This window comes from Alligator sinensis, unplaced genomic scaffold (genome assembly GCF_000455745.1).
Source record: "Alligator sinensis unplaced genomic scaffold, ASM45574v1 scaffold374_1, whole genome shotgun sequence".
Lineage (NCBI taxonomy): Eukaryota > Metazoa > Chordata > Crocodylia > Alligatoridae > Alligator > Alligator sinensis.
In genome coordinates, this window is record NW_005842383.1 from 1,028,559 (window position 1) to 1,050,122 (window position 21,564).

Below are 21,564 nucleotides of genomic sequence, written 5' to 3' on the forward strand. Positions count from 1 at the left end.
CACACTAAGATCAAGCATGGTACCCAGCACATGTTGATGGTCCTTGCAGGGCATATAGTGCAAGAAAATTAATCCAGTGCTCCAGCAATCCTTTCAGACTCTGATTACTATGAACTGATATCACAGATGAAAAATATTTTATTTTTTCCATCAGTACAGGTAGTTCCAAAAAAAAAAATTAGACTAATTATCCACAAGTAGTGCTTATTTCACTGGTTACCTTTCTGATTTGGGCTACACTGTATTCTGATCTATTTCTTAGTATGGTTTGGTTTAATCAGACCAGGCCAACTGCTTAAAAAAAAAAAGCCCAACTCAGCTTCCAGATACCTTGTGTAAGTTCCGAATAACAATGTTGTACTCAGTTGATAAACTGAATATTTATACCAGTATGAATAAATGCACAATCTGACCTAATGTCAGTGAGTAGAGCAAATCAGTTGGAAACATTTCAACGTTACGATTAGCAATGAAAAATAAAGTTGAATTTACACAACTGTTAGAAATTCCTTCTCTTTGGATTTGCTCTACCTCGTTCCAGAGTGGCTGCTGTACAGTACATTACAGACCCTCTTACTTTGTTGCTATTAATGCTTGTATAGATAAGGCAGTAATTAGGTAGAGCACAGGATGGCTAGAATGGGTGTAACTACTTGGGAATGGAGAGAAGGAAATCAACTGAAAACAAAGGGAGTTGGCTTCAGCTTTTATGACCCTTGAAATGCTAGGTATTTTTTAAACACGCATATGGCATACAAACATTTGCAATACTGATGTTAGTATGTTTTTTACTAGATCATTTTATAGAGGCATTTATATTGAAGGATTGACTCTCTCTCTCTGGTTTTCAAAAACTATAGACAAAGATGTGTTCGTGGGGAAGTGAGCTGACAATTTTTTTTCCTGTAGAAATACCTGTGTTTTAATTTCAAGAACAAGAGATATAAAAATGATTATCCATTATTTTGGAAGGTTCAGTAATGCAGGTATCTAAATATTTAAGGGCTAGAGAGTTTGGGACTAGTCAGATCTATTCAAGTGGGCTCAAAGGGCCCAAGTGATTCCTACAAAGGGCTGAGAGAGAACAGTTGGAGATCTGAAATCAGGAAGGAAGTTTGCTCCTCTGGCTCACCTGGAACAGAGGCAGAAGCATAAGGGAGGAAAAAGCCCCTGCTCCACCACAGGCTGCTTTGGTCCTAGGAATAGACTCATTATACATGTAAAGCTTTTGTTGAACTGTGTGCCATCGATTGATGAATAAATTGTGCCTGAAGGAAAACCTTGAAAAGACTTTCTTATCGGATTAATTTATCGGGGACTGGGAAATGGATCAGTAACCATAAAGATCAGAGCTTGATTAAGGGAAGGCAAGGGATAGAAAAGTATATATATATTGAATACAAAAAAGTAAAAGAAGCACTATCACAACCTCAGCTTTATTATAAAGGAGATCAGATTAAATGATGTAATGGCCTTTTTTTGGCTTTTATCTATGAATGGATATTTTTACGGGTATTGCTATAAAGGCTGTCAATTAAACAAGCCAAGTAGAAAAAATGTACACAGAGTTGGGAATTATAAACAATATATAGAAAGAAAGTATAATCAGATGTATCTCTACCAAACAGCCATTGATAAACTACATGCTGGTGATCACTTCATAATCTGAACAAATAGTTTATTAATTATGATTTACTGGAAGCTGACAACATGCCTCATACTGTATGAGTAAATCCTCAATCCAGGAAACCTGGAATTGATTTCTTAACTTTAGATATAGCCACGCTGATTCAGATAATAAAGAAGCACCTGCTTCTGAATGCCACAAACCCTGAGAAAGTTCATATATAGCTCAAAACTTTGTGTTGCCAAGTCCATAAATAACCAAAACATACCATTACTAAGGATAGCATAAGCTTGCAGAGAAGAGAGGTTTTTCTGTCCATGGTCTATATAAGAAGAGAGGGTTTGAAGGCAAAGGGGAAATCTAGAGAAAGAAGTAAAGATAAAAGTGAATTAGGAAGAACTGAAAAGGCATTGTAGCCATTCCTTCTTTCATACCTTGGGAACTCTTGCAAAAAGGGAAGGTGATTGGCTCCCAAGGACACTACACTTCTAACAATTCTGATCTCACATAGTCAGGATCACTTGGTCACTCACATGTAAGAATATACAGAGGTTACATCATGGATGAGGGTCTGGCCTTGCCTTGCTTTGTTATCTGCTCTGCTGTAGATTTGCCAGCTGACATTACAGTCCCCTGGAGCAGTCAAAAACTCAAATATACAAGGGTCTTGCCATGCCTCCTCTGCCTAAAACTGAATGTGGCGTGTCACAGACACCAAAGTCTTTTGTATAGGATAACATAGCATTGCCTATGAGGACTCTGTGATTGTCATTTGAGGTCTGGGAGACTGGACATCTAGTCTCTTTGTAGTTGTTTTACTGCCGTAGCTTACATAAAGGAGCCTGCAGCACCAGTGACCAGGGCCTATTAGCAATATTCAACTCTTGCTCTTTATTAAGAGGGCTTCTTATCAAGGAAGTTCTGTAGGTTACTATTAAATAAAGGCATTTGCAATTCCTTTGTAAACTTTCTTCATTTTTGCTGATACAGAACTTCTGGAGATATTATTTTTTATCTTAAGTAATCAGGGTTCCGGATACAATGTTTGGATGATGTCTGAGTTAACCTTTCCAAACCAGGAAACGTATGTATCCTGTAATTATTTATTTTCTTTCTTAACTTTGCTTTTACCTAAAAAAAAGTTCTTTGTTTTGCTTAATTTCTAAACTTTAATTTGTTTTGCATTTTGACAGGTTTTTTTAAAGTGAGCACAGAAGAAAGGAAATGAATCAAAGTAATGGTACTATTTGTTGCTTGATACTTGATCTGCCACTGTTTAGCTTGCTTTTTATTAGGACTCTCTCGCATTGAACTGGGAAAAAAAACAAATCTTTGTTTCCTAAGTTTACTGCCCTTCTACGTATGCTCTTACTCTGTCAACATCACCAGAATATATGAACACATTCCAGTACTGTATTAAATAATATGACTAATGCTTATATTGTTTGTTCTTGTCTTCTACAAAGCAGAAGTATGTGTGCATGCATGCAACACAGCTTTGATAAGGTTTTCATTTCCTTCAGACATACATTTTGCTATGTGTCTGTATCAGAGAATGTAGGTCAAAGAAATGTGCCATGCATGTGGATTGGTAGGTGGTGAAGTTTGTGATGGTCCCTATTTCTTTTGGGAGTTCAATCCACAGGCTTAGACTGACCTCAAGAAAATACTTGAGGGCCAAATCCTGTCTCTAGAACTTCAGCCAATATAATTAGAAATGAAACAAACAATTCCATTGTCATGAAATATTTTAACACACAGAGTAACTAGAAATTCTTAGTCCTAAATTTCAATATCCCATTCAAAATCCCCTATTCTCTCTTGTATTTCACTATATTGTATTTTTTGTGTGTAATCAGAACAGGTAGCAGCTGTGGCTGGAGGTGTGATAGGAGGCATCCTTTTATTCACCCTTATTGGAATAGCGCTATATCTGCTTTGGAAGAAGTTATGCTTCCTACCTTCTTATGAAGAACTTGCCAATCCAGTTACTCCACCATGTCTGGAGCCCAGTCTACAGGAACAGAATTTTACCCAATCATCTCCTGCAATTCAACCAAAAAGCACAAGGTGAAAATATTTCTTCCTATCACAGGCTACTGTTTATTAAACCGCATGCCTCTCAACCTGCCAGTGTCAAAATGTAGGCAGACACACACACATTAGAGCAGTGGTTCTCAATACTTTTAGACTCAAGGCCCTTCCCTGTAGACATGAGGTCCCCCTCAGAAAATGCTACTTGTTGGTGAAATTGTATTTATGATCTGTGGACTACAATGTTATCTGGTGATGCTCAGAATGAAATTTTTCAAGAACCTTGCGATCAAGGAATTAATGAAGCAGTAGACCAAAAGAAAAAGTTGGGGGACTAATGTTATGGTTTCAGTCTCCAAAACAAAACAAGCAACAAGTATTCTCCCCCCGCCCCCACTCGCTTTTACATATTACTTAAGGATTAAAGGGATTTGTCTAAAAATGTGTTTGTATTTACAGAGTCTAGCACAATGATGTGCCAGATTCCTGGTTGGGTGCTTTAAGATCTTCCATAATACAAGCAACTGTTTACATTTTACATAAGCATACAATAAAAGGTATTATGTTGTCTAGTTAAGGAGTGATACAGATATAACTGATGGAAAACTTTGAAATTATAATGATACTAAATACATGTTCCTGTTACCAAGTGTGGTTTTCTTAGTTTTAATGGAAAAGTTGATAGTGGTTGTTGTCATTGAGCAGAACTAGAAGTGTTCCATTCATCATTCCACCAAAAATTCATGCGCGAGACTGGATTAATCTGACAAATGAAGAGCCGATTCAGGAGGACAACGAGCTGTGCATGACCCCTCAGTCTGGATCTCGGTCATCTTTTCATTCCTTGGGTATGATGACACTGCAAAGGTGGGACAGACTATTGGAAAGGAAATGATACTGAGTAGCATCTTTGCTGTGAATTTACTACAGTATTCAGCACGAATAGTCCCAACCACTTCCTGTGTTTTCATGCAAAACTGGGCCACAAGAAACAGTCAGCCCTGCCTCCCCCTTATCTTCCACACAAGCAAAACACTGGTAGAGTGCTGTGACAGTGCTCACCCCTCCAGATGGGTGGGCATAGCCAGTTGCAGTTGTTGTACCCTACAAGGGCTGCAGCAACTACTTTCTCCCAGGAGCTGTGCAAAGCAGTCACTGTCTATAACAGTGGTGGCCAAACTTGTTGCTCTGTGGATTGGATCCACTCTGTGGGACCAATCTGGCATTCGCAGGGCTGGGGCCCCAGGCAATACGCAATGAAACAGGCACTGGTCCTGCATGCTATATGGTGGCTGCAGCCACAGCCTTGTGTGGGATGGGGCCTGCAATCTCAGCCCTGTGCTGTTCTCAGGATCAGGCCCTGCCACCCATCCTCAGCCCACTTATTCAGGATCAGGCTCATTGCTCCACACCCATGTGCTCCAGATCAGGCCAAGCTGCCTCACACATTACGGATCAGGTCCCATAGCCCCGCCCCACTCCTATGCACTTAGGATCTGGGCCAAACCACCCCACATACACAGGATTGGGCCCAACTGCTTGCCCTCAGCCACACATCAAATCATGCTGTCCCAGAACCATGTGTGCCTGGTGGGGCCGTCATCCACCTCTGTGCATATAGGCAGGATCTTATGCACAGGGCCATGTCATGTGGCCCATAGGGCTCAGAAATTTGGTGGTGGAGGACTGGTGGCAGAATTGCTAATGCTCCACTGCCAAGTTTCCAGACTTCTGGGGAGCCCCAGAGGCCAAATCACACAGCTCTCCAGGCTACATCTGGCCCACGGGCCCTGCTCTGTAATAACAGGAATAAAAGAGATGGGCCCCAGAAATAAACATTTCCCAAGCTTTGAATTCAGAGTTCGAACCTTGAATTTATACGTAGAAGCAGCTTGTCAGTAAACAAGAATGATACATTGTTTCCCTTAAAGTCAACCTCATTTCTTTTTTTTAATTTTACAAAGCTGGGGCTTATGTTATAGGATCCATCAATCCAGAACTGTACAAGGACCCTGAAGACAACAGCGAGACAAACTTCCCTGAGGGCAACATTGGTCGTCTTTGGTTCTCAGTGGAATATGAGCAAGAAACAGAGAGGCTCCTTGTCTCCTTGATTAAAGCCAGAAACCTTCAGGCCCCTGCAGATTCCTGTAGTCCCTTTGTAAAAATCTACCTGTTGCCTGATGAAAGGCGTTTCCTGCAATCCAAAACCAAACGCAAAACCCCCAACCCACATTTTGATGAAAACTTTGTTTTTCAGGTACCTGCTTTTTAACTGGATTTCTGCCTATGATGTTTCACTCTGAATATCAGGGAAATAAGATCAAAGGAAGCAAGATAGGCTAGGTAGTCAAGAGGGCTACATCATTTCATGATGAACCTTTCCCAACACACATATGGCCATGACTAGCTGGTAGAAACTTTCCAATGAAGTAAGTTTTTGCCCAGAAGTGATGATTCATCACAACTAAAATACTTTGCAAGAAGGAATCAGTTTCAACAAACTTCTGTCAAAACATAGGCACATGTTCTGTTGGACATCTGTCTGCTTTCATGCCAGCTCTAATCAGTCTAGTTTGGGTTGCTTAGAGACCCTAGACTTTCCAGGTCAATTACTCCAGGATAGCCCTTCCACATAGACTGACACGGTTGGGAAATTAGTGTTTCCAGAGCTTCAATCTCTTTGCTGCAGAACCTGGAAGACCTAGGAGTTCTGGCTCCACAGCAGTGAATCAAAATCCTGAGAACACTGACTTGGACTAGGGTTCATAGGGATTCCAAGCTTCCTTATTAGCACGGATTCAGGTTTTCTCTGATTAAAAAAAATCCCCACATTTTGGATTAAAAAAGTAACCCAAAATCCACTTTTTCCACGATTAAAGTGAAACGCCACTAATTATATATGTGTGTGTGTATATCTATCTACACGCGCGCGTATGCGCGCGCACACACACATATTAGTGGTGTTTCAGTTTAATCATGGAAAAAAGTGGATTTTGGGTTACTGTTTTAATCCAAAAAGTGTGTGGTGGGGGGAGGGAGTTATCAGAGAAAACCTGGATCCCTGCTGTTTAGTAAGTGGGAGCCTGGCCATCCTGGGAACTCCAGCTCAAGTCAGTGATCTGTTGCAGAACTGAATGACTAGAATCACTGAAAGTTTTAGCACACACCAGAGAGCTCCTGATTTGAGGATCTCTGCCATGAAAGCAGGAGCCCTGACTCTTGAGTTCTAGGCTCCTGGCTCAGTCATGGGTCCCAGGATCTCATCATGACATTGACAGGGAGCCAGTACACAGAAGGGCCTGGGACCAGATCTGAATCAGGAGCCTCAGAGTCCTGAAAGTTAGACTCAATTTTGTTTCAAAATTTCTGACCACAGGTTTTTATTTTGAAATAATTTTAATTTAATAAAATATATAGATACCTATTTTATATTGAAATTATATCGATTAAAAATTAGTTATTTAATTAGTTATTTAATGTACTGCAGTAATATATTGAGCTTCTAGTCAGCAGTCATTCTAGCACTGTTATGCTAAGTGTACATCTAAGCACCCATAACCAAAAGAAAATCCCAGGCTCCCATAATTATTCTGTTTGAACGGTGTTTCCCCAAATAGAAATTTTACATAATTTCTGCTTTTATAAATTAGTAATTTTCAATGCATTCTTCCAAATTTCCAAAGAAAAATGCATGCTTATAAACCAAAAGGAGTGTCAATCATACGAGGTATTTTGCTTGGTATATGGCTATACATTTATATTTTTGAGTACAGAAACAAGCCTGAAAATAATTTATCATGTGTCCTGATGATAAACTATGGAGCTATGTAATACATTGCTTTTGTCATGCAATTTTTAACAAACACCTTTACCTGATCTGTTAATCCATTAACCTAAAACTACTAATATTTCCCTACTTTTGAGAAGCTTAAAAACAAACCAAATAATAAAAAATCTCTCTTAAATTTGTGAACTGGTTTACCTCCTCTCAAAATGTAATTCTCTGGCCCTGGAATTACCCTGTATTAAGATTTCAGGTGGGTAATGTCTGTAATTAGTAAAGTGATAGGTTGAAGGTACGGTATCTAGCAACACTACAATGCTAAAAGCATCAGTTTTGAACTACTAGGAACTGCATGCCTTCCCAGGGGATACCAGTTGCTTCTAGAAGTGGAACATTATACAATATCATACTTTCACATCAAAAGATTTATATTAATTTAAAAACTATTTGAAGTGCATTCTAGAGATTTTACAATTATATTAATACTATTTTTGTTTGGATCCTAAGAACTCTTTGCACAATTGTGACTTCACACACTTAAAACACTGGGCTTAAAACATTTTTTCAAATTCCAACTCTTCAACACATTCCAAAAAAAAATCTGTCTTAAATATACATGATGATTATATTCTACATAGTGGTATAAATAATTCATAAGCACCCATTTGGATTATATTGAACTACTTTTCCTATTTTTGCACAGGCTTCCAGTAAAACATTACACCAAAGAACCCTGAAGTTCTTGGTCTTTCACACTGATAAACAGAAAAGGCACCACCTCCTGGGCCAAGCTATTTTGCCTTTGAAAAATGAAACACTAACTAGTGACAGCAAACTGGTCATTTGGAGAGATCTGGAGGCAGAAAACCTAGAGGTAGGCAACTAAGCAAAGGGTTAAATAAATTAGGCAAATATTACTCTGGCTTGTGTTTTTAAATTTTCCATCTTGATGGGCCTACTAGGATGGCTAGAGAACATGCAGTAACTGCATGTGGACATGAAAAGGACAGAAGAACATGAAATCAAATAATATATTGTTTTGTTAAACCCTGACATAATAACATTCAGCTCTACAGAACTTCTGATGTTTCCCCAACCTGGACTTAACACTGGAATAGCTGCATGCATAGAGATCTACCTATTCCACAGCTTGAACAAAATGCAGTAGCTAAGTGTTAGAACACTTTCTGTTGTTATCTGTTATAGGCTGCGTACAGATTACTTTCTTCTAGTAGAAATGATTATTCCGGTAGAAAAATAGCCCAGGAGCTATGCACATATTCCTCCAGCCCTAGGCTGGAGTGCTTCACAGCACAGGCAAGCTCTCCAGTAAAGGGGCGCTAGAGGGCTGCTCTTTGGGCCAACCCACCCTTAGGAGAGCCCATTACTTGACAGTCCGTACTCTCCCCTGCCTGGGAAGGGGACAGGCTGTCAAATGGCAGATGGTAGCTGCTAAACAGCAGCTGCCACAGACTGCCCTAGAAGGGCCCCAGCCCCAGGAGAATGACCCCCAATCCTGTCAGCCCTGATGGGGACCTTCCAGGTTCTCCCCTGCAGGAGAATAGCCCAGCTCCTTGCACTTCTCTGGGTTGCCCTGGAGAAGTGCAGGGTGGGTGGGGAGCACTCAGCCACTGAAGCAAACCTCCGAGACCCTTGCCAAAGGGGAATGACAGCTGCCTCACCATATACTACTTTGGTCTGAGCCAGAGTAGTGTGGGGCAAGGCAAGGGCATTTCACCAAGCACTGACACTGCCACTGCCACACAACAGCCTGCTTCATCCTATTCTGCTCTGGGCAGCAAGGAGAAGTTGGCAGGGCTGGGAGCCAGACTTGAGATGCCTTCCCCCAAACACAGTTCCCAGCTTCTCTGCCTTTTAAACTGCAAGTGGAAGCCAGCATGGCTGAGAATCAGACTTACAAGCCCAGCTACTGGCTGTGCCAACTTTTCAATTCCCGGCCACGCTGTTCAGCTGAGCAGCGAGGGAAAGGAAACCAGCGGGGCTAAAAGCTGGTCTTGTAAGCCCAGCTTACTGCCCCTGCTGCTCAGCTGAGTTGTGGGGAAAGGGAGGGTGCAAGGGGAAGCAGGCGGGGAGCAACACTCCCTATGCTTGGCTCCTAGTGCCTGGAGCAGAGGCATGGCAAAATTCCTTCCTGCTTCTCACACTGGGAGCTCTGGTGTGAACCAGGGAGAGAGCATCTGGGGCTGCTCCTCCCTTTGTCTCATGTCTATGGGATTGGGGAACAGCTGCCTCTTGTTCCTTCTCCAGATGGGGGATGACCCTGGTCTCAGGAAGGCAGGGGCCCTTTCTCCTAACTCCACTCCTCCTTGTTCCTAGGAGGAGTTCAACTGGTGAAAAGCTTGCAGACATTATGTCTCCCAGGAGAAGCTCCTGGGAGCAATTTAACTCTGGTTGTTCCTGGGTTATTTTTCTCTCAAAGCAGCCATTTTTGCACAGGGAGAAAAAGCTTGAATGGCTGCACATTTTTGTTTTCTAATGGGAGAATGGAAATTTTTCTAGAAACTGAGTGTCTGTACATGGCCAGGAATTAAAAAGCGAAGGAGAAAAAAGCAGGTCACAGCAAAATAAAAAGAATGCTCTACCTCAAAACATTGTAATTCAAATGTACAGGAATGTTGCAGATGAGCCTTTAAGGAACCTTTTCATTTGTTAGCACTTTCATAACACATCAACAAGTTTGACCCCATTCAATTAAACCTACAAAAACAGATATTTAGCTGGTGACAAGTCTAAAATTCTTTATATTGCCCAAGGGCTACAGCATTACTTATGCTGGTGCTGAGGGGAGAAAGACTGTGGGAAGTGTGGGAGTATGAAGCAACACTTTGATAATGTGCAATAGAGGGATGGGGGCCACATCAGAGTAGCAGTTAATAAGAGGGTACAAAACTTTTTTTGCTGACATCAGTGTATTTACTCATGTAAATAAAGCCAAGGATTTAGTGTGAGGGAGCATATTGGAATCTCTTGAATAGTACACTGCAAAAACACTTTTGTCTAATATAACTAACACCAAAATACTGTTCATTGCAAATACAATTAGTAATGAAATACAAAGACATTAGAGTTCATCTTCCATTCTTAAAGTGGCAGAAAACACTAGTGTGAAAGTGTACATCTGTATATGACTGAAGAGAGAGCCTTTCAGTTTAATTTTACCAGTAATCTTCTGCTTACAAAGCCCCCTTCAGAGTATGGAGATATCCAGTTCTCCCTCAGCTATAATGACTACCTGGGACGTCTCACTGTGGTGGTGCTAAGAGCAAGGGGATTGAAGCTACAAGATGAGAGCCTTACTACCAGTGAGTATTGCCTTACTCTCAGTTTACCACTCCAGAATTCCTGTTTTAATTTATTCCTACCCTGTTCATCCACCGCCAGGCTTGCATTGACCCCATTTGAATAACTAAACACCAGCATGATTTAATTTCAGAATTAACAGGAGCAAACAGTTTTGTTTTACTGTGCTAACTAGATTTTGATAACTTCTATTTATTGTACCTGAAACTTTGTGCCCACAATTAACTGTGAACATGGTTGTTGGCCTCCAAATCAGACAAGGCTACATTTCAGAGATCCATAGGCTCTGAACCCTGGGTTCAAAATAATATCTGAACCCAACTGTGTGACTTCAGTGCACTTCTAGAAGCTTGTGAAGTGTTGTAGGATAGAAAGAGCCATATGGATGTAAAATATTTTATGTGGTTAATTTTCTCTGTAATTGCAGCTACTGAAGAGTTGTATAAAGTGCACACAGAGTGAATCTTAGAGCCTTGTTGCATAGGAATTTTGGGCAGCTCCTGGAGCTCTTAGCACCTGGATTGTCCACATATTAACACCTGAAACTAGTTTTAAGCACTTGTTATGTGGCTCAAAGATATGCCACTATAGGGCAGAATTCACCTCTGATTCATGTTACCTAGCTTGTTACACTAAAGTGTAGCCAGTCCAGGCTACACTTTAGTGTAAACACCCCACCCGCTTCCCCTGCTAGTCTGAGTTGAGCCCCGACCCTCCCCAGTGCCCCAGATCCCCACTCACTGCCCCACTTCCCCAGTCTCAGGAAAGCAGGCAGGGAAGGGTTAACCTGTCTGCTTGGATGCTGTTCCTGCTGCTCTCTGGGCAGGTACAGCCAGAAAAAGAGCAGCAACCAGGCAGCTCAGGCCAGGCAAATAGGTTAACACTTCCTTGCCTGCTCTCCTGGGACATTGGTAGCCACACCTAAGCAGTGGAGGGGAGGGCATGGGGGAAGCTTGGAATGGGAGGGTCAGGGATTTGTTCCTTTTTGTCCTCCAGGCCCCTGCTGGTATTGCTCCAAATCTGAGCTAGCACTAACACTGATCAACATTTGTGCAGCTCGCAGTGTAAGGTGTAACAAGGCTCTTACTGACAAAGATGAAATGCTGCTGTATCGGGTATCTTTAAACATCCAGACACCAGGCATTGTGTTACAAAATGCTAAAATGATGTTTTCTGAATTCAATATGTAAAATGCAGCATGTAAAAACAAGATACATATTGCATTTTGTTTCTAGAGATGGGTTTGCCTTGCTCAAGGCAGAACTGATATTAAAAACGAACAAACAAAATAATTTTCCAATAAGCAAAGACATGAGGTCAAAAGCCATGGCCTAGTTGTAAAGGCATGGCTTGAAGAACAGCTACTATAAATGGGCCCTAGAGAGCAGAGATAAGGAAGGCATTTATTAGGGTTGTGCGAAACGGTTATGTTTCAATTTGGTTTCAGATTCAGCCATTTCGAAGGGACGGTGATTTGTTTTGGTGTTTCAGATCACTGTTCCATTTTGATTCAGTCAAATCTGTTTTGGAGTTTGGACGCTGTTTTGGTAATTTGGCCGGTGGGCCCCTGGCCCTTTGACCCAGCATTGGGTCCTAGCCCCAGCACAGACCAGTCGAGGGTATCCCTGATATCTTTTATTAGACTAACTGAATAGTTGGAGAAATTTATCTTAGCAAGCTTTTGGGTTTGAAAACCCTTCGTCAGGCTGAGGAAGCATCTGCAGTTGGTGCATGTGGTCTTCCTGGATGGAATGAATAGTGAAGAAGCCAGAGGCTGGTATGCATGCAAGAAAGCCAGTCAGTGAAAATATAAAATGAAGTGTGAGGGGGTGAGGGACAAGCTGGGAGGGTGGGGGGTGGTTTGGGAAGGGGGATGTAGTAGGTAAAAGTGGAGAGGTACCTGGGGAGTCAGAGGTCAGGCAGGTTATAGTGTAAATCCAGAGGTTATAGTGTAAATCCAATATCTATATTGAGTCCATGAGTTTTTGTATCCAGGAGGCTGATAAAATGAAGTTCATAGGCTCGTCTTTAAAGAATGGTTTGTACATTCAAACAACCACAGAACCTTGCTAATCTCATCACTAGAATCAAACTTCCTACAGCCCAAAACACACAGAATATATTCAGACCATGCCATGACAAGAAATGCAAAACCTGCCAACATATCTCCAGTACCCCCACAATTATTACACCCCACAACAGAACCATCCCCAACTCCTGGATCTTACAGCTGCACCTCCAGAAAAGTTATATATCTCATCCGGTACACCCAATGCCCTGATGGAAAATATGTAGGAGACACCAAGCAACAACTGCACACCAGAATGAATGCGCACCAGAAATCTATTACAGACAAGAATACCCAAACACCTGTGGGGGCACATTTTTCACAAGAAAGCCACTCTGTCTCCAGTCTCTCAGGCCTGATCCTCAAAGGGAATTTACAAACCACTTTTCACACGAGCACATGAACTTCACTTCATCAACCTCCTAGATACAGACACTCATGGATTCAATATAGACATTGGATTTATGACACATGATAACCTGCCAGACATCTGACTCCCCAGGTAGCCCTCCACTTTTACCTGCTACATGCCCCTTCCCCTGCATCCCTCACCCCCTGAAACCTCAATTTACATTTTCACTGATTAGCTTTCTTCCCTGCATTGCATGCCAGCCTCTGGCTTCTTTACTATTCCTTCCATCCAGGAACAGCACACACACCAATTGCAGATGATTCCTCAGCCTGACGAAAGGTTTTAAACCTGAAAGCTTGCTAAGATGTATTTCTCCAACTATTCAGTTGGTCTAATAAAAGATATCAGAGTGACCCAAAGACCCTTGTCTGTCTTGTATGTGTTAAGGCAGAGCAGGATGATGGCAGCCTGTAACAGGGGGCCTTCCTGGTGCTGGTTAGATCTTGACCCACCCACCTGTTTCTGGTTCAACTGCCTGCCCTTCTTTCTCCTGTCATGCCTTGATGGAAAACCAATTAAGGTGTTACCCAGGCAGGAGATGACCCATTTAAGTCCCTGATGTGTAGGGGTGACATCCATTCTGCAGCTCCGTACCAACCCTACCCAGTGGCCCATGTCTCGCAGTTGGCATTCCAGGCAGCTAAACTCACCTGGAACCTCACAACTCCACTGCAACCAGCAAGCCTCAGGCCTCTCAAAGATCTTACAGGTGCGGAGCTTAAACTCAGATTCCCCCTCCTTCTCCAGAACTTCTCTGGCTATAGCACTCAGTTCCACTGCTTCCGGATCCAGCTCCCCCTCTGGCACTGGAAGGCTCAAGCTGGGAACTGAAATTGGGGTGGAGGGGATGCTCTCATGCTGGTGCTTATCATGCTGGTGGTGCTGGAGATTATTGTTATTGCTGGTGTTAGTGGAGGTGGGGTAGGTGCAGACACTGCTCCCATATCCTTGCTCCCACTAGCAGCAGAAGCCTCATGCCTGCTAGGGAAGAGGGTGCATCTATGTTTGTGGGGGGGCAGAACTTGCGGCGCTCACTCTGGCCCTTCTGCCTGCCCCCCCCCACCAGAAGACTGGGCACCTGCCTTTTCAGCATGCTTCATGTTTGGTGTGCTGGAAAATGTGTGTCTGCATGTGTATATGTGTAGTGCTTTCCTGCGCAGTGATGAGACACTGCCAGACAAAGCACAGCTTTCTTTTTGTTTGGGGTGAAAAAAAATAACTAGAATAAACAACAGGATTTTGAGGGAAGAAATATTTGAAAGGGATTAACAATAGGGATGGCAGGCAAGGGTAAGTGGGAAAGAATTGGCTAATGGCTGGCTACAACTTGGTAGCAAGAAACTACCTACTGATACCAGCCTAGACCCTTTAGATGCTATGATCTGCTGCTTCTGCTGCAAGAGACAGATCTCACAAAAGGCAGAGATCAGTTCACAGACAGCCTTATATGTTCTTTCTCCATCCCTCCCTCAGAGAACTAGGATTGGAACAGACCTCAGGGACAGACCGTGGACACTGGCCAGCTACAGCTGCCAATATCAGAGCAGTCCTTCTCCGCCTCTTCCCCCTCCCTCTTCTGAGTTTCTGTTTCCCCACAGTCCTGCCTCCGGAATGCTTTGGATAGTTCCGTTTCATTTCAGAGATATTTTGGAGCCTTCCGTTCCAATTCAGATTTGGTGTTTCAGGCGCCGAAATGGGCCGAAACACCTCCAAAACGAAATGGCTGCCGGAGTTTCACACAACCCTAACATTTACATGACTGGCTTTTGGGAAATGAATTACAAATGATGTAGGTGAAACATCCTAAGGGTGGAAAAGCTTAAACCTGGACAATTCTTCATTGTCATTACCTTTATGACCGAGAGGAGAATGCTTCTTATATTTGATCTTTCTTCTAAGTGAAACTTTGAAATTTTTCAACAGCAAGAGCTAAATTCACTTTGGTTCTTTCAATATACGTGCCACAAAGCTGCTGTGTTAATTTGATGCCACAGTCTTGCAGATTATTATAGTAACCATCAGTATACTGATGGAAGGCATGACACTCCAGGAGGAAGGAAGGAAGAATGGTCAGCAAACAGTTCCCCAGGCTAAATGCTTAATACTTAATAAATTAAATCAATCAGCCCTTATTTCCTTTGGTAATGCTTTTTTAGTACAGCTGACTCGGTGATTGCTGAATCTCTTGCAGATGCTAAAGAAAACCTACATGAGAAAACTCTTGTGTTTACAACACTATCTGTTTCCTTGTACAGGTGATATTTGAAGCAAGGTCTATGGTAGCCTGTTGTAAGAGACAGATCAACAAAGGGGTATTTACTGATTGAATGAATAAAGCTGGAGAGTGAATTTAGTGTTTTTAAAAATAAGTGTGATGACTTGACAGAGCCTGCTAAACCCAGTCTCTCTTGAAAGTAAACTGCTGAATACTAAGATGTGTAATGTCTGTGAATGGGATGTAGTAGGAGTAGAATGTTAACCTCCAAACTCCTGTTTGGACCAATAACTTTCATTGATTTGAATGAGATTAAAAACCATATAATCTGAGAAGTAAGATGAATTTAGTTGCAACACATGAAAAGCAAATGCACCAAATCTAGTGTTTCTGCTTGAACTTCCAAGTGTTACTTCCAAAACTGATTCTCTAGTTACAAGAAAAATTTAGTACGACGCCAAGGAATTTTTCTTTTTATTGAGGTAAAGAGGTTATATCACATCAAAACTAAATTAATAGGATCCAAAAAAGGATTAAATATTTATATGGAAATCATGCCATCTACTGTTGTTATAACCAAGTATAACATTTTAGAAGGGCCACCTGATCTTTGGTTTAAGCCCTGGAGCACGTCTGATTGTTAGAGACCAGTATTAGATTTGTATAAAGCCAGAGTTTTATTCCATCTGTCTACTGAGGAGTTCTTGCATGTTCCTCTTACATGTTTGATATTGGTCAAAGATAGGATACTAGAAAAGAAAAAGATAAAGATCTTTTTATTCTCCCTTTGCCAGTTGTGGGATCACTCCTGACATTTCTAATTAACAGTCAACTCTGGAAATTATAGTACTGCTAAACTTCTGCATTAATGAACTGGGGAATAGGGAGTAGCAAGAAGGGCAGCAGCAGGGGAGCTTGTATTGCTTTTAGGGAAAAGACAGCCGTATAGTCAGCAAGAGGAAAGTTCTTATGTACTTTCTACTGAATACTGAAACTGGGGGGAAATGGAAAATGCTCAGACCACTTTGGACTTTAGCAGATTCAGACATAAGCTGAACAACAATGAAGAGTGGGGATGGTATAGAACAGGAAGCAACGGAAGACATTACATTTCTTTCTTCCACCTCTCTTTTTTTCCTTTTTGTGAAGTCTCTAAAAGACAAACCCCCCCCCAAAACCCCCCCAAAAAACAGACAATACACAACTTTTTATTTGCCAGGTGCCAGTACCTTCTACAAACTTCCTTTCCAATGTGCCAAGATGAAGGACAAGAAATCAGTGACATCATAAGTCTCTATCTTGAATGTGGATGCCACTTTCCTTGATGGGAACCTAAAGTGTTTCCACTAGATAGCATCATTGTATTTTCTTCCCGTCCTGTATTTTATAAGGCCTCATTAACCTTTTTATGATACACAGCATCTGAAAGCATGGAACTGCTTTCAGTTATCTTTGTACTTTCTTCTCAGTGCTCTTGACATGTTGCTTTCTTTTCTTAATCTTGTTTCACTGCAGGTGTGTATGTCAAAGTGTCACTGATGAACCACAATAAATTCATCAAGTGTAAAAAGACAGCAGCTGTTCTAGGATCCCCCAATCCAGTGTATAATGAATCCTTCAGCTTCAAGACAGACCAGAAAGAGCTGGATACAGCAAGCCTGAGCCTGTCTGTGCTTCAGAAAGCTGAGGGTGACAGTAAGCAATATAATTGACTGTACCTGAGATGTCGCAAAGCTTGTTAGGTTCTTGTACACTGGCAGAAGTCTACTCTGGATAATTCTAAACTGAGAGAAGCATAATGGTACTTATTAATAGGAAAGTTGGGTATTTTAGAAGCTGCTGCTTAGATGGCTAGCCACTAGAAAAGGGTTCAGAAAAGCTAATAACATTGTTTTAAAATATTACATGAATTTTTTCTTTAGCAAAAAAGTATTCATACTTATGAATAAACCTGCAGTGGGAAACAGTAATTTTAGAGATTTGCACTGGTCCACCTTAAGTGTGTTCCTTGCACATCTTTCAGAGACCAGGTATGTCTAAATAGTGATTCTCAACCAGGGTACTATGGCACCCTGGGGTGCCACAATATTCATTTTAGGGTGCAGCAGAGAGCCACTCAATATTAGCACTGTTAGGTGTGCAAACACTACACATTCACAAGAAAAACCCAGAGATTTCAAATAGGAATCCATAGTATCAAAAACATTATGACCTGTTATGGTCTTTCTGAGTCCTGGGCAACAGAAGATTTGCTCTATTTTTCTGTAGTCAAGAAGTGAGTGAAAATTAAGAGCTAGCATTTTCTGACAGGTGCCTTGAGTCTAACAAGGTTAAGAACCCCTGGTTTCTTGCTTGTTATAGTCTGATGACAATGGGAAATCATTCATAGTAAAGGTGAATAACTGCACATTAATTCACTACTTGATATATAGTAATATTTAGAATAATTTAGACAGAAGAAAGACTGTGGGTATATACATCTCTTTGAAATTAAACTACAGGTCAACAACAGAAATGTTGTGACCTAGGAAGTATCCATATATTATCTGGGTATTATCATTTTTTTCAAATCTAAACAAGTACTGAAACAAATAACTTTCACGAGATTCAAGTGTAAAGATTCAATTTTCACAAGATTCAAGTGTAAAATCTTGCCAAAAGTTACATAATGATCTGGCTCTGGGGGACTGGAATTAGTGATATAATCTGTATTAGAATCAACACACAAATCCATAGCAGTTTTTATGTGAGTATCTCAAAATGTTTTACAAACCTAAAAATAAATCCAGTTAAGATGGGTGCAAATTACTAACCCCATTTTACAGATGAAGAATTGAGGCATGGAAAAGTTAAATGATTTGCTCAGTTTCACAGACTAAGTCAATGGTACAGAGCTGGAAACAGAATCCATAACTTCCAACCTCTGATTTGGTACTACAGTAACTGAGTAGTCTTCTTTCCTATAAAGAGCCTTTCACCTCCAAGTCTCAGCCAGTTTGTGACTGACCAAAGCAGGACACATTTTGAAATAACTCTTGAGGTGTAAGGGCTGGAATTAAAATATATGTATACAAGATTGGAGCATACTGGAAGAGTACTATAGCTCAAGATATAGGGTTCTTATACAAGTTACATTTTTTGCACAGTAGGACCCTTGAAACTCTCTACACCTGTGACAACATATATGCATGGCTGCAGAGTTTTTTTTAAAATGGCTGATCGTGTGAAAAATTAACCCTGGTCAAATGAGTAAGTACCTACTGAAATCATGGCAGAAGTGTGCACAGTGGCTCCCTTAATCTTGCAGTTTCCCCCATGATTCTCCCCACTGCTCGCTCTTGACTGGCAAGGAGGTGAGAACCACAGTTTTAAATATGGTATGGTTTTTGCCTCCCACCACTGAGTACCCCTGCTGCTTGCTGCTGACAATCTGGGAGGTAAAAACGGCGCCATATTTAAAACTGCAGTTTAAGCTTCCCCGTTGGTAAGGAGTGAGTGGCAGGGCTCTTCTGTGAATCAGCGTGTGGGGGCACATGGGGAAAACTGCCAGATTAAAGGAGCTGCTGGGCAGTGCACTTCCACTGTGATTTTGGTAGGTCCCTACAAATAAGGTATTAGATTAAGGCACTGTAAAGCAGAGTGCCATAGGGAACATGTTCCCTCCAGGGTTAATTTTTTGTGTTGGGGAGGACTGGGCTGCTGCTTGCGCCTCCAGGGCTGTTATCCCAGAGCTGTTTGCTGCTCTGAATGACCAGAGCTGAGGGGGGCAGGGGCAAGGTGGAAGGGAGACCCCTTGCCTCATGGACTCCTGCCATATGGGGTACTGGGGGGAGCCAGGCTGGGCCCGCAAGGCAGGGGCTCCCTTCCTCCACCCTGACCTGGACCTCTTGATAGCAGCAGCACAGAGCTGCCAGCTGCTTTAAATGACCAGAGCTGGGGAGGGGAGTGGGGCTGATGTCTGCCTGTTGGGTTGGGAAAGCGGGGGGCCTCTAACTCATAGCGCTTTATAGAGTGGGGCCCTGAACATCTGCAGGTACCTTTACAGCACGCTCCTCGACTGGAAATACTTTTTTTTTTTAAGTTAGTAAAATAAATGTTAATATTCTGATCTTAGGTAAAGGTCTAATCAGAGCATTAGACATGTACTGGTTACTAACCACCCTTTCTTTTTCTATTCAGAAAGCCACCAACTAGGACGTGTAGTGGTTGGGCCCTATATGTACACTAGGGGCAGAGAGCTGGAACACTGGAATGAAATGACCAGCAAGCCTAAGGAGCTGGTTAAAAGATGGCACGCTCTTGCTGCAGCACCTAGTTAAGCAACTGGTCCCTCTGCATGGCAGTCAAAGGACAGAGACCTCCTATAACACACAAAAGTGCTGATATGCTTTCTAATCCAAAGACAGGGGCACAAAATGGTCCCACCATTTAACCTCTTCCTCCAGCTGACAACTTTACATTTAACCTCCTCTTACATGCACACAACATAGTTGGCTGCTAAATTGTTTCTCTCTTCCTCCAAAATTATTTTTCAATTCTCTTTAATTATGTACAATAGAGCAAACAAAACAAAGATAAGCCTGAGTATAGTAATCCTATATCCAGTAATTTGGGCTACTGATCCTGCCTGCTGGTCACTACATTTTCATGTGGCTGGAATGTAAAACAAGTTAGGAATTGGGCCTAATTGACCTCTGCATTATCCCTGTTCTAGGCCAAGGCAACTTCACTAAAATTAATATAGGTACTTTGGCACTAAATTGGAGTAACACACTGATCAATTGGGCCTAAACTATGTTGGCTGAATACTGTATGTAATGCAAACACTATGTTACTTAGAATGACTGTACTGTAAATTTGAATGGGAGTATGATAATATTCAGAACAACCATTAGCACAATTATGTGCATCTCAAGATAACTGTACTTATCTCAGTTTAGCTGAACGTCTCCAACTGGCTCAAATTAAAACATTGACTTTCTGGTGAAACTGAAAGACAAAGGAGAAGGTACTGAAAATGTTGGCTAAAATTCTCATATTAAAATCTCTTTCTAGCTTGAACTCTGATGAATGAAATAGTTTTAGTGGAAAAGTAAGATGGAACAATTATTTTTAATCAGTGTAAAATAAACAGGACATCCTCTTCCCTCCTTGACTGCTCATCCAGAGCTTGACCCTAGGACCTTTCACACCCGAAACAACAATTATAAATCAGATCAACTAACTTCCTTTTAATGAATCATTTAGTACTTTGTTCCAATCAGTATTGTAATCTTTATAGTAGATATAAAACAGGCTTCCTTTCAAACAGGATGCATCATTAATTAGCTTAATACATTAAGCAAAACATCTCCTGAGAAACTAAAGCACTTTTTCTTTTGAAAACATTGCTCCTGTTTGCAGAAGGTACTGTGTGTTGGAATATCTCTGAGATGGGCAGTAGTACAGTATGTTCAAATCTGGTCTCCGAAGAGAAATATATGACATTCTCTCATACTACATGGTTTGTTATATGTTGGGAGGGCACACTGGATTTGTTATGTGAGGAACCTTATAAAATACCTGACACCATACTTTCTTTCCTTGAATTAATGCTATCAAGCAACAAAAACATGTCATAGATCTGGTTTTCCCAGTTTACTCCTCAAAACTGTTTAAAACAGTTTATTATTTATACAGTTTGTCTGGTTTGGGAAGCAAAATGATATCTAAATGTGTGCTAACTAAATTAATGCAACAATGCAATTGTAGCGACCACTATTTTTACAGCGTGGCACCTTTAAGATAAAAGACAACTTATCTGATAAAGGTGAACAATAAATTATGTTTCCTGCACAAGTGCAGGGGGGCTGGACTCGATCTGTAAGGTCCCTTCCAGCCCCTAATATCTATGAAACTGTGTGTCAGTCATGCTGGTGTTACTAGACTGTGTGTAGCTTCAATTAGTAATGTATTATTTCTGTTAATTAAAATGCTACTAAAACTAGAAAACAAGGGATTTTTGGTCCTTTGCTTGTACTTGTCAGGTTGACAGTGCATCCCTTTCTGTCTCAATAAACAGTGTATAATATGCAATAAAAATAATGCACTGCACTAATGC

General features: G+C 41.4%; 2 protein-coding genes across 4 annotated transcripts in view; one reads left to right on the forward strand and one right to left on the reverse strand.

Moving 5' to 3' along the window:
- Window positions 1–4,355, reverse strand: part of GPRIN2 (G protein regulated inducer of neurite outgrowth 2) — a 73,298-nt gene extending 68,943 nt beyond the window's left edge. Inside the window, exons 1-3 of the mRNA XM_025210975.1 lie at window positions 4,308–4,355; window positions 3,589–3,672; window positions 1,896–1,987 (exon numbers count right to left, since the gene is read on the reverse strand). The gene's annotated coding sequence lies outside the window, so the exon portion shown is untranslated. The remainder of the gene's footprint in view (window positions 1–1,895; window positions 1,988–3,588; window positions 3,673–4,307) is intronic.
- The window catches only part of SYT15 (synaptotagmin 15), a 24,556-nt gene extending 3,064 nt beyond the window's left edge, over window positions 1–21,492 (forward strand). The window contains exons 2-8 of one of the 3 annotated variants that reach the window (XM_025210978.1): window positions 3,487–3,697; window positions 4,367–4,509; window positions 5,626–5,921; window positions 8,152–8,322; window positions 10,651–10,771; window positions 16,980–17,159; window positions 19,644–21,492. In XM_025210978.1, the coding sequence (XP_025066763.1) occupies window positions 3,487–3,697; window positions 4,367–4,509; window positions 5,626–5,921; window positions 8,152–8,322; window positions 10,651–10,771; window positions 16,980–17,159; window positions 19,644–19,783 (1,262 nt within the window). In that variant the 3' untranslated portion in view covers window positions 19,784–21,492. The remainder of the gene's footprint in view (window positions 1–3,486; window positions 3,698–4,366; window positions 4,510–5,625; window positions 5,922–8,151; window positions 8,323–10,650; window positions 10,772–16,979; window positions 17,160–19,643) is intronic. The other 2 variants (XM_025210977.1, XM_025210979.1) reach the window with 2 other exon arrangements.
- The last annotated feature ends 72 nt before the right edge of the window (window positions 21,493–21,564 follow it).